Source organism: Leptonychotes weddellii, chromosome 3, assembly GCF_054177405.1.
Source record: "Leptonychotes weddellii isolate Sample4059 chromosome 3, ASM5417740v2, whole genome shotgun sequence".
Classification (NCBI taxonomy): Eukaryota; Metazoa; Chordata; class Mammalia; order Carnivora; family Phocidae; genus Leptonychotes; species Leptonychotes weddellii.
Genome location: NC_138371.1, coordinates 27,428,652 through 27,446,913, shown reverse-complemented (window position 1 = coordinate 27,446,913; position 18,262 = coordinate 27,428,652). Strand labels below are relative to the sequence as shown.

Here is an 18,262-nt window from a genome sequence, read left to right as displayed (position 1 = left end):
ACCAGTTTGCTATGTGACATTAAATATTCTCTTAAGATGTCTAAGCATTGATTCTTTACCTATTAAGTAGTATGTCAGAGATAATTAACAAAAGTAGGCCTCAAAATAGAGGAGATTCTGGATGTGAAAATTGTATTTGTCTGTTAATATTATTTACCCTTTCTCTAAACTTGTTACTCTTAACATAGGAATTTTTAGGCAGTTGTGGTAAGCAAAGGGTTCTTAATTTAGAGTCATTGTTTGATCAACAAGATAACTTAAATCTGATAGAAATTAAATGTCTGTATGAGAAAAGGCATACTCTTGTTATTTGGGGAAATTTTCTTGCAAAAATAATTGCAATGGGGGAAACCATCAGACATAGTGATGGTGAATTTGGGAAGAAATTAGAAAGAATTCCCAAATGTTGTTTATGGGTAGTCAGATATGGGTCCCCAAATTTCACTGAACTAAACTGAAAAAAGCCTTACTTGTCAATGTACCTTTGAAAAAATAGGTATCCTTTATAAGAAATTGGGAGCATGGGAAAGATAGGGAAATTTACCTAATCATAATTTTCACTGGATATTTACACTGGATAATTTTCAGAACTATTCAGGACTAAAATATCACTTGAAGAATTCTACGGCATTAAGCCCCATTAAAAGCCACTGTTTATTATTAAATCTCCTTTAGTATATATGGGCACACTATATAAGTGTATGTTCATTGTAGAATATTAAATCTGTAGAGTATTAGTATAAGTGCTGTTGGGCTATAGTTTCCACAAATCTTCAAAATGCTTTTGATTTAATGATCCTGAGTGCATTTATAAGAATCTCCCAAATGTTTCATTTGACAGAAATCTTTATCACCAACAAAAAATAAGTAACAGTTGTGTCCATGACTATCTGAATTCAAGGGAATATTCTTTTCTAGAACCTAGTTTGGGATTTAAAGTAAAATGATATTGCATATAGACAGTCAGGTTTTATTATATTTATATCATCAAGAGTGTGAATGCCACAGAATCTCAGGTACTTTGGGGACTGTGTTCATACTTTGAAAAAAATATACATATGCCCTGTTTTCTAAAGCAAAACTATGGTACTACTAAATTTGAAGTTGAAAACTGTGATGATTTTTCGGTCCTTAAATGCAAAAAGACAAAATGAGCAACCTTTCCCATTGCCAAGGGCGGGGGGGTGAGGGGGAATGGGAAAAGAATAGCATCTTGGCATTCTTAAAAGGGTATAAAGGTGTTTCCCTTTGCACCGTATTTTTGGGGAAACTAATACTTTTTAAGAAAACTTTTAAAATTCCACCTTATTGCAAGTATAGAAAGATTAACACCATATCTACGTAATTAAAATTTTTTTATGGTAAGCATCAAAATAACACTTTCACAGTAACTTCATACATAATTAAAGACTCTATCAAACCCCAAACTCAAAAACACTCCCTAGTGTACTGATTATTGTTCACATGCATTCATCTAATTTAAATCATTTTATTCAGTGAGTTTGTAAGGATTATCACATCGAGGTAGGAACATTCCTGTTAAGGTTCCATTCTATGAAGACAGTTTTCTTAACCACATCACCAATTCTGGACCCCAGGATGGTACCTACAAATGAGGGCTGTACTTACTGTAGTCAAACACGTCTTCTTTAAAATGGAGAACCATATGTCTTGAGGCTATCTGAAAATGACACAGCTTTTTGGAATTAGTTATATACAATTTACTCATAGGGTGCATGTATTTACATGCGTGCCTGCTTAAGCATACACACAAAGTCATTGCAGATTAATTCGCAAGTCCAGCAATGGTTCATTGCCAGTGGTCAACTCCCTCTCATGCAGTCAGTGGTGAATTTTACCAGGAGCAGCCCTGGATGCCTCTCAGTCCTGGTCTTGCTCCAGAGTTTCACTTTCATGTGGGATGTCTGTCTTATGTTGATTCTCTTTTGCGCCCCATTCATTTTTATACCACTTTTCCACATAAGCCTGTTAGAGAGGTAATATTAATTACCCAGAAATCTCAGTCTGCAGTTGTTCCAACATCATTCTTTAATGAATACAGACTTCATTGCATGTATTTCTATTACTTTAGCTACTTCGATTTCTATTTTTATTGCAAAGTTCTGTGCAAATAAAAGAATATCAAACGGCATGGCTATAAATGTGTTCTGCTAAATTCCCTCTGCCTTGAAATGCCTGTGAACTTCTGCTACAAAATGCCTGCTGCATTTTAATGCCTTTCTTGCAAGGCAACGTGATATGGTAGAAATCACACTGGTCCTGAAGTCACACAACCCCTGGTCCACCATTCACCAGCTGTGCTACTTAATTTCTTTGAGCCTCAGTGCCGGCATCTGCGAAATGCCACTAACTGTGTTAGCTTCACAAATTTTTTTTTCTTTTTTTTTTTAAAGATTTTATTTATTTATTTGAGAGAGAGGATGAGAGGAGAGAGAGAGCACATGAGAGGGGGGAGGGTCAGAGGGAGAAGCAGACTCCCTGCTGAGCAGGGAGCCCGATGCGGGACTCGATCCTGGGACTCCAGGATCATGACCTGAGCCGAAGGCAGTCGCTTAACCAACTGAGCCACCCAGGCGCCCAGCTTCACAAATTTGATCGAGGATTAAATGAGATGAACTATGTAAAGCATAAATACTAACTTAGGGCATCATGGGAGCTTAATACATGTTAGTTTCTTTTCTCCAGCCTGCAGCAATAGTGGAAGTAGACCGTGACATACACAAACAAACACTCATTTTAAAATGTACTTCAATTGAGGCACCCTTGGGTGGCTCAGTCAGTTAAGTGTTTGCCTTCAGCTCAGGTCATGATCTTGGGATCCTGGGATCGAGCCCCGCATTAGACTCTCTGCTCAGTGGGGAGTCTGCTTCTCTCTCTCTCTCCCCCTCCGCATCACTCCTTCTCTCTCTCAAATTAATCAAATCTTTAAAAATAAATAAATAAAATATACTTCAATTGAGGTCACTGTAAACTAGAAGAATATAAAGAATAGGAAGAATAAGGTTAGATCTCAAAGTAGCAGATAATGCCTTACTGCAATGTTTATTGCATATGGAAATGTATTACTATAGGTTTACTGCATATGGGAATATATTACTATGATGAAAAGGACATGGTTTCTGAACTCCTTTAAACTCTGTCCAGCTCGGAAATGTAGTAAGAAGAGCCTGTTTAACTATACATCTACCTTTAAAGGCGTAAGCAGTATCATTTACAAGAAGTCACTACAATATAAATCTGTTTTTTTATACTTTTTGAATTAATTTTACATAAAATTTCAGCACATTGAAAGAGTAGGAGGGGCGCTAACCATCTACATATGAATACAGGTGGAATAGGAATTTTTGTAAGAATGGCCAACCTTTACTTCATCCAGTGAACAAATAATACAGAAAGCCTGATTTTCAAAGTAGGAACTTAAAGTTAGGATTATTGATACTTTGACTGATTTTATATGGTTGCAAGGCTATTTGAGTGACATCATAATCTGATGAAATTTCTGAAGCTTCTAGGGAATCTTTTGGCAGATTGGTAGTGGCTTTCTGAAGTTCTGGGTTGAGAAGGATTCTAAGGCCATGTCTAGGTTCATCAGGAAAGAATGCTGTAATTGATTACTTAGGTCTGCTCTAGGCAGGAAGTGGAGGGAGTAACAGCCTGTATCAGTATGTTTGTATTATAAGTGGTCCATAAATAAGAGCTATTATAATTATTGCTGTTGTTATGACAAAGGTGTTTTTATGTTCCTCTTCAAATTTCTACGTGTTCAACACAAAATGGGATCAGTTAACTGCTTCGGTCACAATAGCTGTGCATATCATTTTTATTGACTTCCTGGTAAGTGTGTGAGTATTATCTGCAGAGAAGAGCTGAAAAATGAAATCAGAATTCGCTCATTATTAAACACTTAATATAATTAAGGGGAAAATCTGATATAGTTACTAAGGGCAGGATGAGGGCTGGAGAGAAAAAAAAAAAAGAGATAAGAGTGAGATGCAGTCCTGGGTCCTTATGAAAGGTTTGCACCATGTCCCACATCTTCTTTAAAATATTCACACAAGGGAGAAGATACAGCATGTTTTGCACTTAGATGGTCCATGACTTTCTAGACTTTTTTCCTGTTTTTTTCTCTGAGGCCAGATTTCTTTTCTGAGTAAATAGTCATGTTCCTTTCAGCCATAGGGGATTTTCTGAATCCTAAACAGCTGATTTTGTATTCTTGCCCCATTCCCTCTATTTGAGAACTAAAATCTGATCAAACCCATATTTTTAAATGTATGTATTTGTAGGCATATGGAAGAATAGTTTATAGTCTGAGTATGATTTTTTTTTCACCACAAATGTAGGAAAATTGTGGAGAGTTTTAAAATAGTGCCTTATCGGTTTGTTTTTTTTTTCCTTTATTAGTGATGACTTCATTCCGCTTGAATTCAGTGCTTCAGTTTCTTTGGGTAAACTAATAGATTATGTATGCAATGTTTGCACAGTGTTGATTGAACTCATCTGGTGAGCATGAGCCTGGCTCACACATTCACGTCATCAGTGGAAGCCTGTGCACCACATACAGGCACCACAGGCAGCTCACGGTACTCAAGAGGAAGGGAAGCTGGTCCGCAGAGAGCTGGGCTGCCCTGCTTGCCATCCCGTGGTTCAGAAGAGCGTATCAGACCTTCCATTATTTTTCTTATTGTTGTCTTTTTCAAATGCTCAAAAACTTCTTTTTTTTTATTTGAGTAGAGATGTTACCTTAGTTTCAGGGGTACAACATAGTGAGTCAACAGCTCTATGTTGTGCTGTGCTCGCCCACAAATGTGGCTCCCATCTGTCACCATGCAATGCTATTCCAGTACCGTCGACTATGTTCCCTATGCTGTGCCTTTCATCCCCGTGACTTCTTCATTCCATAACTGGAAGCCTCTACCTCCCAGTCCCCTTCACCATTTTGCCCCTCTCTAAACTCCCTCTCCTCTGGCAACCACCGGAATGTTCTTTGTATTTATAGGTCTGATTCTGCTTTTTTGCTTGAAAAACTTTTACTTTGAGAAAAGCCTAGTAAAAAAATAGAACTGTCTTGAGAGTTTTTAAGTCATATTGGAGGAAAATAAAGATACGTGATCCCCAAGGGTTCGTCTTTTGTTAATAAAAGGCACCGGCTGCTGAGTGTCTGTAGAATGTGTAGGAAGCCCAGAACCCTGTGCTAACTTTGTAGCGATGTTGTAAGACATCACCAGTTAACTTACAATCTAGTTGGGGAAGAATGCTTTTCCTCCAAAAGATGTTCACTCACCATTTTCTTTTTAGAGTTTACAAGTCTAATTTCAAAAATTTACACCAAATAGTAGATGACTTCTTTCTGCCGCTTTCAGATATCTCCTTTAATGTGAAGTCTCATTTAAACTAAAACTCCACTCTAATGGGGGGGACCTTTTGGCATGCACAGCTCTTCACAAGGGGTCCTTTTCTCCCCTTCTCAGCCTCGCCTGTCCCTCTTCGCTGTCCCCTCCCCTCTACCCTATCTACTGGAGCAGTGGTCCTTGCCTACCCATCAAACACAAGTGTCCGTATGATTAACCCGTTGCTATGAGTTGAGTTCAAGTACCCAAATTTGCAGGTGATATACTCCTGTCATTGATTAGAGTAAATTCAAAATATCCCTAAAATCACCAGCACTATTTGCCTTCTAACTTGCTCCCTAAATGAGAAAGGGAAGGGAACATGTGTTGCCTGAGATGTGTGTGAGCCAGGACAGAAGAAGTTGAGGATCACTGCTTGCCCACATGGACTTATTTGCATTGGTTCCCCCAAAGTGAGATGCTTTCTCATTGCTGTCCTTTGTATTGTCCTTCTCTCTACCTGAAATTTCCTCATCTCGCTTGTCCAGCTGTTGAACACCTATATATCTTTCAAGACTCAGCTAATGTGTCACCTCCTCCATGGAGCTTTCCATGATCTTATTCCATGGCCCTGCTCTCCCCCTGTCAGTTTAAGTGGTCTCTGTCCCCATGGTCCCTTATTAGACTGCTGTTGTAGCACCTGGATTGTAGCCTTCTATATGCCTTTCGGTCCCCTCCCTCCCAGACCATGTGCTTTTTCCAGACAAGGACTATGAACTGTTTGTCTTCACTTTCCTAAATCTTAACATAAGATCTGGCACAATAGGACACTCAGTTATGTCTCAGATGAACCAAAGAAGTTGAACGGTTATTGAAATGTGCCTAGCATTCTCCTCTTATTTCCTGGCCCTGAATTGTATCCCATGATGTCGGTTCTGTTGAAATGTTCGTGACAAATCCAAGCTAAAATGGAGCCACTGGCTGACCAGTTTGGGGTTGCACAGATGAGTCACTGGAGAAACTGTAATTCCTGAGAGAAAGAAGTGACTAAAGTAGAGAGAGGAGAATCTTGGACAAGTAACGAAGATGGCACATCCTACTATCACCCGTTTTTTTGTTTGTTTTTTTTTAACTTTTATTTTTACGTCTTGATGTGGCTTCTGCCTTCTTCGCTTTCCCCATACCCTGTGGGCCTGAATGCTGACATGTATGCGACCCCCCACTCCAGAAATCCATCAGTGTCACTGACATGAAGAATGGCACACGCCAACTCGGTGCCACGTCCCCTCTTCAGGTCAAACAACTGGTCTCAAATTGGCAACTTCTTATTGGAGAAAATGAAATAACTGCATTAAAATTTAAACAAACTCTATGGAGATGATTGTAAGAAAAAAGGGATGGCTCTTTTAATTGCTCTAAAAGTCAGGACCTTATCTTACCTTTTCACTCAAAAGGCATTTATTAATCCCAAGTCAGATGTTTTGGCCCTTAGAGCTAAATGTATTTACATAAAGACCATTTTTTGTTCACTTTTATTACTGATTTTACGGTTTTCCTAGCATATTTGAATTACATTATTGAATCTTCCACATTTAGATGTCAGCTCCTTTAATAAGATCAAAAAGTGACTTTCCAGGATGATGTACACTGTGTGACTGTGTTTGTTTGATTATGTCCTGCAGTGGCCGGCCTGCAAGTGGGAGCACGGACCGCATCCAGAAGTTGCGGAAAGAGTATTATCAGGCCCGGAGGGAAGGATTCACCTTGTATGAGGATGATGAGGGAAGAGCGAGGCTAGATTATGACCTTCACTGGGTAAGCTTGGGCCTCATTCTAATCATTGAATTCATCTCGACTGAGATAGTTTCTAGCAGAAGAACATGGCTAAGAATGTTCTAGACATACCAAGTTCTATTTAGGTTACTTGAGTTTCATGGATATGAATGCTACCCAAACCACAGCCATCTTGTTCCACAGAAGTTGTTTACATAAATCAAACCACACTAATGCACAGTAGTTTATTTTAATTGCTTTCATATTTACTCTCTGTTGGACTTGTATACCAACGTGTTAGGGTGGAGCAGATGGTCGATATTTTAAAGAGGACACAGAATCTACTGAGCCTTAATCCTTGCCTCCCATTGCTTGGGTTTCAGAATCTGGGCAAGCATTAATAGACCATGCAACACAAGCCATGGGTTTCCTTTGGGAAAGGATATTAGAAGTAAATTTCAGAATGGTCATCTTCAGAGACATCAGTTGTGTGTATACCGCACCTGAATAATTCCCATTTTGCCGATCTTACCAGTACGCTAAGAGAAGTTTATTTTGGGATAAGAACAGTTTTTGTATTAGAGGGTTCTCTTTGCCAAATCCTTCAACATTTGCGAGCAGAAAAGAATACTGTGACCTCTAAAGAGATTCTGTAGGTTTTTCCAGGATGGCATGATTCATTCTCTTGTCTTTTTCAAGTAGGCATGGCTGTACCAACAAAATACACTTAACTTTTGAGCATCCACAAAAATACCAGAGGAGAGTACTCAGAGTTGCATTAAAATACATCACATACTTAGAGTAGGTGCCTGCCACTGAGTTGGTGTTCAGTAAATCTTGGCTCTCGTTACTCACATTATTGGAGCAGAGCTGTCCATGGTAATAATGATGTCCTTGCAGTGAGGGCAGCTCTCACTCACCACCTTTGATGGTTACTGCCTCCTACTATCGTTTTTAGTGCTGCTTTGAGAACCACCTAAGGAACTCTCTTATCCCTGGTGGCCACTAAAGACACCAGCTCTTGTGAAGGACAAATCTATTAAAGGAGAGTTTCCTTTCCTGATTTTCGCACTCATGTTCATGCTTATGAAATCAGGGTTGGGAAAGTAGAGTCCAGCAACCAAGTGGATGCCTTCTGTTTCTCACTTCGGTGCTGTGGCATGCAGGTGTGGCACCTCGCACTTGTATGCTAGTGTTTGAAAGCCAGCTGCAGTACCCACCATGGGCGTGCAGAGCCCCCGAAATTCCTCGGCTTGGTAGATTCTTCCTGGCACGATAGAATTTCATCAGAAATGCAAAGTAAGGATTGGCGGTCTCCAGCCAAATGGCTCTGGCCTCTTCCAGAGATAGGCATTGTGTAACTGCAGATCAGAACAAATAGCTTTTTGTTGGTTTTATTACAGATGTTAGGATTAAACAGAATGGCATTTATAGTGATGGGGAAGCTGGTCGCTTAGACTCTCAGTAACGGAAGAGAAAGATTTCCACAGAATAACAATTTAGATAACAATTCACTTCATTTTAAACTTAATTGAGATCAACATATTAACTTTGATGAGAGACTGTATACATAAGGCTCTGCTCCCTCTACCAAACAAACAAGCAATCAAATAAAGGGAAGCTGTTTACACCATAACCAAAACAGACCACCATGTGCAGGGCATTGAAAAGTTCTCCATCTCAACATCACCATGAACTCCTATGAGCAAAATAAGACAAGTAATTTTAGATTAAGCAGTCCTGGTTGTTTTGACTTTATTTTATGTGATCTCCTTAAATCAAGGGGAAAGGCTGAAAATGCTTAACCTTCATGAGACTGAAAGTTTTCCCTGACCCTCACCAAACCTGAAATAGATAACCCATATACTCAGGTCCTCTCTATCTTAAAGATTCTATCTTTATTCCAAGCAAATATGGAACCAGACAATCTAGTGAGTAAAGAAGTATCTCTGTTTTAATTTGTGTTTCCCATGCTCAAGTGTATTAAGCATTGCCAAAAGTGACTGATTTTATGTTTCCCAGATGAGCGGGGACTAAGGCTTCCCAAAGGGATGCTTGCAAAATGCACTGTCATAAACGACTAGTGCTCTTTGTGATCTCCTGAGATACTCCAAACCAGGGATGAGAATCTCAGCATCCTTTCCCCACCTCTCCGCAAGCCAAGGAAAAACACTAGTATTTTTTGCCCAGCGCAGGCCTGAGAAATTACACTGTTGTCTTGCTACTTTTGGATAGACCTAGGAAAGCAAGTTTAGAAAGTTAACATTTCATACCTGCCAGTCAGCCAGAACTAACAAGGCAGCTTTTATTGAGACTGTGGTTCCTAATCAGTCTGGTCTTCGGCATCACGGAGGGTGCTTGTTAAAATTGGATCACCAGCCCATGAAAGAGAGGGGTGGGGCCCAAGGGAGGGCTTCCAGGTGCTTCTCCATGTGGTTATCAAGGTTTCGGACCCACGATTCTAAAAATAGGACATTGATTCTAATCACTGCAGTAATAAGCAAAGTAGTTCAACTTCTCTAACAAAATCACTACATGGGTCAGCATCATCAAAAACCACTTTCAGGACTCAGAACTTCCCAGGCCTAGTACTTCAACTGTAGAGGCCTACAAATATTCCCTGGAGTCACTAGACTGGGAAACTTCCAAACTGTCAAGAAGGAAATTAGGAAGATAAGTTACCTAAGAACTACTTTTAAGAGACCAGACAGAATAAAAGTAGGCTCACAGAAGTCTCCAAAGCCAAAATTAGTAAAGCAATCACTGGAAGGATTACTAAGATCTATGAATATTTTAAAATAGATTGTCAGTGGGACTAATAATTCTTTCTTTGGCTTGCCTCGGGCTTTCTGATTTTCCCAGGCTATCCTGTAGGCAGTTCTCTGTCCGGCAGCTCGGAGCTGAAGGCTTTTCCCACTGCTCTCTTGGGTTCTCACTTGCTCCCACAGCACTTGCTTCTCCCTGTCTTTTCTCTATGGCTCTGATCTAATTTTAACATAGGCCAGGTGTCAATCCAAGAATATAGTATTATCGCTACCTTGGAGGCACTCACAGTCTAGCCAGGAATACAGACATCTGAGACAAAATGAAAAAAAAAAGGACAATAATATATGTAAGAAATTCTGTAGTATAGAGAGGTCTTAGCTTCTCAATGAGCTTAGCAATAGCATTTCATTCCACTGGAGGCAAGGGTGTGCAGCCAGGACTGTGGGGGACTCTATAGTGATCATTTAGGACTTGCCTCAGCGGACAGATTTGGTTCCTTTTCTCGCAGATTCGGTGGTTTTCTTTTTCCCAAAGGAGCCTCTGATTTATTCACTTCATGTGTGTTAAAATAAATGAACACACACAGATTGCAAGGTTTGTAAATATGGACATGAGACCTTAAGAATCTTTTCAGGCAGCCTGTTCTGTAGCTGTTTTCCCATGGAGGCTCTGAAAAGCTGTAAAGAACAAGTTGAGAGAATTTCAATGGCGGGAAGTGAAATGGCCTGGCGAGCTTTTATAGGCCCAATTAAGTAAGCAAGATATGCTAGCTGTGAAGTGTTAATATTTGCCAAAAGAAAACATAATACCTGTTATCTCCCGGTATGTTACTTTCTGTAAAAACTTGTTAAGACGATCACAGTCCTCTGGCAACAGGCTGGGGTATTTTTTATTAACAGATAAAGATGAGCTGCTTATTTAACGGCAGCATGAAGATCCTGTAAGTAATTTCAGAAATGGGATGGCTCCAGAGTTTTCTAAAAATATCAGTACCTTTATTATTGTCTTTTTTCAAGAGCTGCATGGCATATACCATACGCTTCCTCCTCTTTTTAACTCTCTGGCTAAATTAGAACTTTTATCTGTGAAAGGGGTTTATAGACACATAGATGGGAAGGAGGTACTGGAATTACCTGCTGTCATAGAATACATGGTAGTGTATCTTTCTGGCAAAGGGGATTGGTTCAGGTGATGGTTGGGTGAATAAATGAAAACACTCTGAAAGATTTGCTCACCCTATTATGAAGATGGCCTAGGAGCCAACTTGAAGAAACATGGTTGGCAGCTATCTAGACAAGAAAGACACATCTGGTGAATTCTGCAGTCAGAGGAAAGAGAGAGCAAGATGCTGAGGTCATGCTAACCATCTTAGGAAAGGGATTTAAGATGGAATGCTTTATCGCCACACAAGTGTAAAAACTATCAGAAGGTTATTTTCTAAATATGAGGGATAAGAGAAATGAGCTCCTACTGCCAGTGGTCCAACACCAGAATTGAGTTGTCTGTATTTTCCCTCTCTGCACCTTAAAGACATCTGAAAAAAAAAACAACAAAAAACAACAAAGGACACTGATGAAAACTTCTAGATTAGTCAATGGCTCTTAAGTCACAGAAGAACAGAAATCTAACTCAAACTGCCCTAAGCAAAAAGGGAAATTTTGTTGGCCTGTGTAACTTTCAAATCCATAGGTGTATCTGACTTCAGGCAAAGATGGATCCAGCTCCATCATTATTCTCTTTGTTAGCACATTCTCAGGGAGTTCCCTCATATGGTGGTGAGACAACTAGTGGCAGCTCCAACCAAACACCTTTATAAAAGGAGATTGTCTCACGCCCCAGTACATCCAGGAAGTCTTAGAACTGATGTTTGATGCAATGCTGAATGGCTTCTTGACTCAGCCTGGGTCACATGCCCACTTCTGAACTCCCTTGGCCAGAAAGATGCAGTATTTTACTGGCCAGAACTAGGTCACGAGGTCACCCTGGAACCAGAAAGTAGGATCAGGCCTACACAAATCCCATGAATGAGTCTAGATGAAGAAGTAGTCCCCATAGGAAGATCAAAGTGGTGCTAATTAACAGGGGAAGGGAAAATGGATGTCGGGCACGATTCAGAGTTGTCTACTATAACTTCTGGTTTTAATAACAATATAAACTCTCTTCATCTTAGAGTTTTAAGGAAAGAAAAAGAAAAGACCTTTCTCTTCATGTATTTTCCTCTTTATCATTAGAAAGAGCAGACCTATTATCAATCTTAAATTTGCTGCCATTATTGGTAAAAGGAGAAAGATTTATTTTTGTCTGCTGGTCCCGGATCTTTAAGCTATCCCAGGAACCCAGATGGCTTTACTGCGTTATTCATGAGAAATTACCAGACCTCTGGCTACTTATTTAGAGAGGCAAGTGACATTTTGATTCACCCCAGACCTAGGAATTTGCCCCGGAGGGAAGCAACAGAATTCTTTGAAAGGACTAAAAGTGACTTTCTTTGGGTAGAATTGCTCTATATATAGCCTCATGGATTGTTGTTTTGTGATAAGAATATAGTCTATATACATATGTCAAATCATTATGTCGTATACCTAAAACTAATACAATGTTATATGTCGATTATATCATAATTTTTAAAGAAAGGATATATTCTAAAAACCTTCAAAAGATGGAATGAGATAAAGAATTAGAGCCATCAAATGTATGCATCTAGTAACTATCGTAATTTAGCTTCTACCATAGGACGACCAACCCCTTCTCAGTTGACGAGCCCTCATTAGCTCCATAAACAGTTCCTTCCCAGTGTGTCCTTCCATCAACAGATTAGTGTTTTCCCTGATTTCCTAAAACAACTGAACTGAGGAGTGGAAGAGGTACTAAGGCAGAGAAAAGAGAAGAACACACATCATGTTTATGAATTAGGTAGATATTGGAAGGGCATGAGGTTTGATCAACTTGATGTTGGTGAAACATCAAATACCAGCTGAGTGAAAATTTGAGGAAAAAAGAGGACAAAATAAATTGAAGATTTTTGGGGGGTTGATAGTTTTAGTCCTTTGTATTTCAATGTGGCTTTCATGGGAACATGTTGACATATTAGCTATATGGGGGATCATATCAGTGAATGTCTAGCTTTTAAACGTGGTGTAAATCATTTTGAAAGAAGGCAACATGTTTATAGGCAATCCCCAAAATTGAAACAAACTGTTTCAGAAACCATTTAGAAATTGGCAATTTGGCATTGGGAATGGTTTTCCCATGGGGGAAAAAATGATTGGTTGTTAGGGTCCCAAGCCAGTCTGCAAAAGCCCACTACAATCCAATAACCTGGTGCTAATCAGACAATAACCAAGGAGCCCAGGAGCAGGGGGCCATCTGAGCCAGGGGGAAGAGAAGGAAATACCTTTCTTCCCTCTTTCCTGGATACACCTTTGAGATGTTCTCTAGCCCCTTCTGATCTGCCAGTCTTTAGGAGCGTCTCCCCAGGTTTCCTGACCTTTAATCCCCCCTACTCCCCATCATGGCACCCCGCTTAGACCTACCTTTTCCCCGAGAGTGTTCAGGAATCCCGAGTTCTCTCTCTGCCCCATCCCCTCCTCCCTCAAAGTTCCCTTTCTTTCAGTTCATCTCAGCTACACTTTTGGGGGGTGAGGGGTGCAAATAATCTACCCCATAAAAGCTCTTAACATTGCAGTCCTTCGAAACCCACCGATGTCCTGAATTTTACACCTACTAATATAGCAGGTATGAGAAGCATTTTAGCATGATGTGTGAGAGCACGGACCCTGAAATCAGATTGCCTATGTTCACATCCAGGCTAGATCACTTACTAACTGGGTACATTTGGGCTATTTATTTCACCTCTCAGTCTTTTTTAAAACTAGGATAATCATTCTCACAGATCTCATATAAATATTGTGGCGATTAAATGATTATTCCATGTAAAGCACTTAGAATGGAGTCTGGCATGTAGTAAGCGTTCAACAAATGTGAGGGTTTTCTAAGTGGTGCACATACTGAGGTTTTTAGAAATCATATATTCCATTAGCCAAACACCCATTCTATCTCAGTCATTACTGGAGCTTAACCTCTTCTGTTATTCCAGAGTCCTGGGACATTATACAACACACAAAGCATTTGGGAGGGAGGCCTTCCAGTCATGCACACTCTGGTTACCACTGAGGTACCCACAGTCCCTTCAGGTGGTGACTGTCGGGCCTCGTTGTAAGACACTTTTGGCAAAGTCCGTTGGTCAAAAGGTCAATAACTATTTCCCTCTCTCCTGCACGCAAACTTTTTCTTCAGAAGGGCACTCCTTTCATCCCTGACCCTGGGGGCACACCTAATCTCTTTAATGAGCTTATGCTAAAATCAAAGACCAAAGACCAGAAGAAAGAGGCTTCTGCTTTCAGCTCTGCAAGAACCCTGAAGCAAAGAAATACCAGGGTCTAGTTAATTACTTAAAATAGGAGGCACAGGGGAATACAAAGAGAATATATGCAAATTATTTACTCAATAAATTAGGCTACAGCCTGATTAAGAACAAAAATGACATCACTTACTCAGTTCTGACTCTCACAGATATGTGTGAACACCTTATATGAATTATTCCAGGCAACAAATCCATGAGGTAGGTATTTTTACTCCTATTTTACAGATGAGAAAATTAAGGTTTTAAGACTGCACCATAGTCACACAATCATTAGCAAAGCTGATATTCTAACCTGGGCTCCCAACTCCTGGGGGCAACAGAAGGAAAGGAGCATTGCTGTGGCAGCTGTTTACTCTTTTTTACATGAAACGTTTGAAAGAAGGGAAACTCTGAGTATTTGTTTATAAGCACCATACAAACTTTGCCTCTGTGGAACTACTCTTTAATTAGCACTCTGACATTTTTTTTTTTTAACCCAATAGTAAATAGTATGAGTTCTCTGTGAAAGTCAAAATGAAATCATTCTTTTTTTTGCTATAACCAAATAAGCTAGCCTATCTCTGGCTTAAACCCAACCCTGAATACCAAGAAGCAGAAAAAGAAAGTTCAAAACCACATTATTTTTCCATAATATGTCAAATAACCCTATGCTCTACTTACATTAGAGTGAAAACAAGAACTCTTTCTGCTTCTAATGAACAATTAATTCCAGCTCAGAATGTCGAGTTTAGAATAGGTTAAGTTCCCCCAAACCACAGCCGTTTGTGTTGGATCATGGTTAAAACCCAAAATTCCAACTTCTACAGTAATCACATTCTTTTCTTCTACTGCAATGGGAGAAATGACCATTTTATGTAATATAGGAAAAACCATAGCAGAAACTCCTATGAATTCCAGATTTCCTAAATGGTTCTCAAAGCTGTTTAAAATCAGTTGGATATGTTTTATTTTAGCAGACCTCAAAAATCCTGAAAGTAAGTGTGGGTACCAAATTTTTTTAAATGAAGATGTTTGGAGTAGAAGATATGGAACTCCATTTAACTGGCATTCATAACACATGTATCACTTAACCTGGATGACAATTAAAACCCCACATGAGCCATGTTTGTGTTCAGATCCCAGAGCCCAGAACGTGCCCCTCGCACAGGTTCCGGGGTAATTAGCCAATCAGGTCGCTGCGGCGGCCATCTTGTTCTTTCTGTTTGAGAAAAATTTCGACCCAGAGTTATTCAGGAACTTAGCATCATGTGGTTCTTATTAAATAGTAACGAGTGTGGTGTTACGGGAAAAAGAAAACTCGCAGAAATCTCTCCTCTGAAATACGAAGAACAGCTGAATAAAAGAGACCCTAAAATGATAATAATCACTACAGCAGTACTGAAGTTGCCATTCTCCACAAGAAGAATGACCACTTTTGAATACAATTGTAATGACACATATCAGAGTCTGTGAATTTACAGTTCTCCTATGAACTTCATTCATTTCTTTGTGTTTCGTTCTGAGGCTTGAAATCACAGTGCTGATTCTCAGAGTGTCTATGAGAAAGTGCAAACGTTGATACCAGTGATTTCATCCAGGCACCGGAAAACTTTCCATTTATTCAAGTAGATGATCTAAGAAGAACGGGTATAACATTGTTATTATAAACAATTGAGAAATAGTTTCTTTTCCAGCTTCAAGATAAGAATTTTGTAAAGTAATGGAGTTCTTGGGTTTTATCTCCATGAAGCTTTCTTCAAATGATGTAGCTCATTCTGTGTCATCTTTCACTCAGACATAGCTTCATTCCCTAGGCAGCAAAACCAAAGCAAAACATGAGGGAAATAGATTTTCTGCTATCATTTATTCCTTTGTTGCTTTATTCGTCCACTGAATACTTAGCAATTTATAGTAAGTGTACATCAAGCCCAACAGTTGCATCAAGCTTAACAACAAAGAAGGAAGACCTGACGTTTGTGTGTGCGCGCACGCGCACGCTCACGCGCACGCTCGTGGGGTGTATGGGCGGGGTGCACGCCCAAAGACATTGTTTTCAAATTTCTCCTTTAGAGAAACAGTAGGAAATGTTGTATGAGAAAGACATTCCCTGTCATGATCTGATGGCTTTCCTCTAATGAACCTTCTGGCTCAGTCTATGATAATGGATACCCCCAAACGATGTGGAGAAATCTCCATTTTTCAGTTTTGTTTTCCCTACATCACTAATTGCCAGAGTTCCAGACTGTGTCTGAATAGCAGATCTATTTTAAGTATAATCTTTTCTATGTATCAGCTACTTTTCCTTTCTTCATCTATTTAGTAGGGACCAGGTTTCCTGTTTTCCATGCAGTTCCCTTTACAGTAACTTGCCAGGTTTAAATTGTCAGGCAGCACTGCGGCAGGGATGTGTATGTGGTTATAAGGGAATCAGAGGCTCACAATCCAGAGGAGGCACTCACTCATGGTCTCACAATTAATGTGAATGATGGCCGGAAGAAATCTTTTAGCATAATACTTAAATCGGTGATTGGGGGAAAAAATGCTATGGAATTTTAGCAGTTTGTGGTTTATGTGTGGTTCTAGAACTATTTTTTAAATTTCCCAGTTTCAGAAAGTGGATAACCTGCTCCTTTCTCTACATATGTATGTGTATATGTAAGGTTAAAAAAAAAAAAAATCTAGTCCTCAAATACACGATGATGGTGGAATAAAAAGATGGCAAGCAAATAGGAAAGAACTGCAATTTTCTTTTAAACATTCAACATTTCCACTTAATTAATTCATAAATTTAATTTATCAGAAATCTGAGTACTGTCCCAATGAGAAGCTCTTACAACTTTCCTAACTTCGTTGAGGATCTTATCTCCAAAATAAAAAGAAAAGCTGTTAATGTCCTATAATTAATTATGGAAAAGAATAAACCCATTTTCACTTATGTTGTGCCACTCTGGCCCCAAAATTGAAGAACAAAATTTCAAAGCATATGGTTTCTTCATTTATTCATTTATCAACTAATTCCTTACACCTGAATTTGGTGGCAAGTTTCTGTCTTTGTGCCAGGAATTTACTTGACTCTGAGGATTCAAAAGTGAATAAGGAGTTCATGTCTGGTGGGAAAGGCAGACAGGAAACATAATTTCAAATGTAATGAGATATTTAGAAATAATTGTACAGGAAAAAAACTGATAATCAAACACTTAGAAAAGAGGGACTAACCAATGAACACAGTAGATTTGCTTTTATCCCCGCAAAGTTGCCCCTGTGTGTTTGGGCTTCCCTTTTGCCTGCATTTCGGGCATTCTGCCTCCATGTAAGCTACTCCAATTGTCCTTTGTAATTTCTAAGCAAATATAAAGTGGCTTTTATTGTTTCATGATAATACTTCTCTTTAGCCCCAACCTCTCGTTTTGAGGATGTGAGCATTTGTGCATCACGTCTGTCCCAATTACTGAGTGAGACCTGCCCTAGAGGGTTGTTTTTAAAACTGTGTGTCACAACTTATTAGATGATCATAAAACCAATTAGTCACAATTGACATCTTTAAGATTTTGAAGAGAATAGGCTATATCAGAGGCCATGGCAGGTAGTAAAGATGAGTGTTGGTTGGTGAAGTTCTTGTTTTATAGCCAATCTGTGCACACATACACATATCTGCTAGCTCATAATGTAAACTACATTCCTACAGATTATGATTTTAAAAGGTCGAAAACCTGTAGTCTAGACTTTAAGTTCCATATCTAGTTGGTTTACCATTTCATTTATAAGATTTCACGTGGGATTTTTGTTTCAGACTAGGGGGCTCAATCATTTCTTTGAATAAATAATGTTGAATACATCCCATCTGAAACATTATGAATGGCACAGACTTTGCTTTTCTTGATTATATCCCTATATCAATATAGTGTAGACATATATATTGATATATAGATAGGTACACAATTTGCACATATTTTAATTAATTTTAGTTTAG

At 39.2% G+C, this 18,262-nt stretch overlaps 1 protein-coding gene across 4 annotated transcripts in view; it reads left to right on the top strand.

The window, feature by feature from the left end:
• Window positions 1–18,262, top strand: part of PARD3B (par-3 family cell polarity regulator beta) — a 985,082-nt gene that overhangs the window by 877,555 nt on the left and 89,265 nt on the right. For all 4 annotated transcript variants that reach the window (XM_081813815.1, XM_081813816.1, XM_081813818.1 and 1 more), the window contains one exon: window positions 7,034–7,166. In XM_081813815.1, the coding sequence (XP_081669941.1) occupies window positions 7,034–7,166 (133 nt within the window). The remainder of the gene's footprint in view (window positions 1–7,033; window positions 7,167–18,262) is intronic.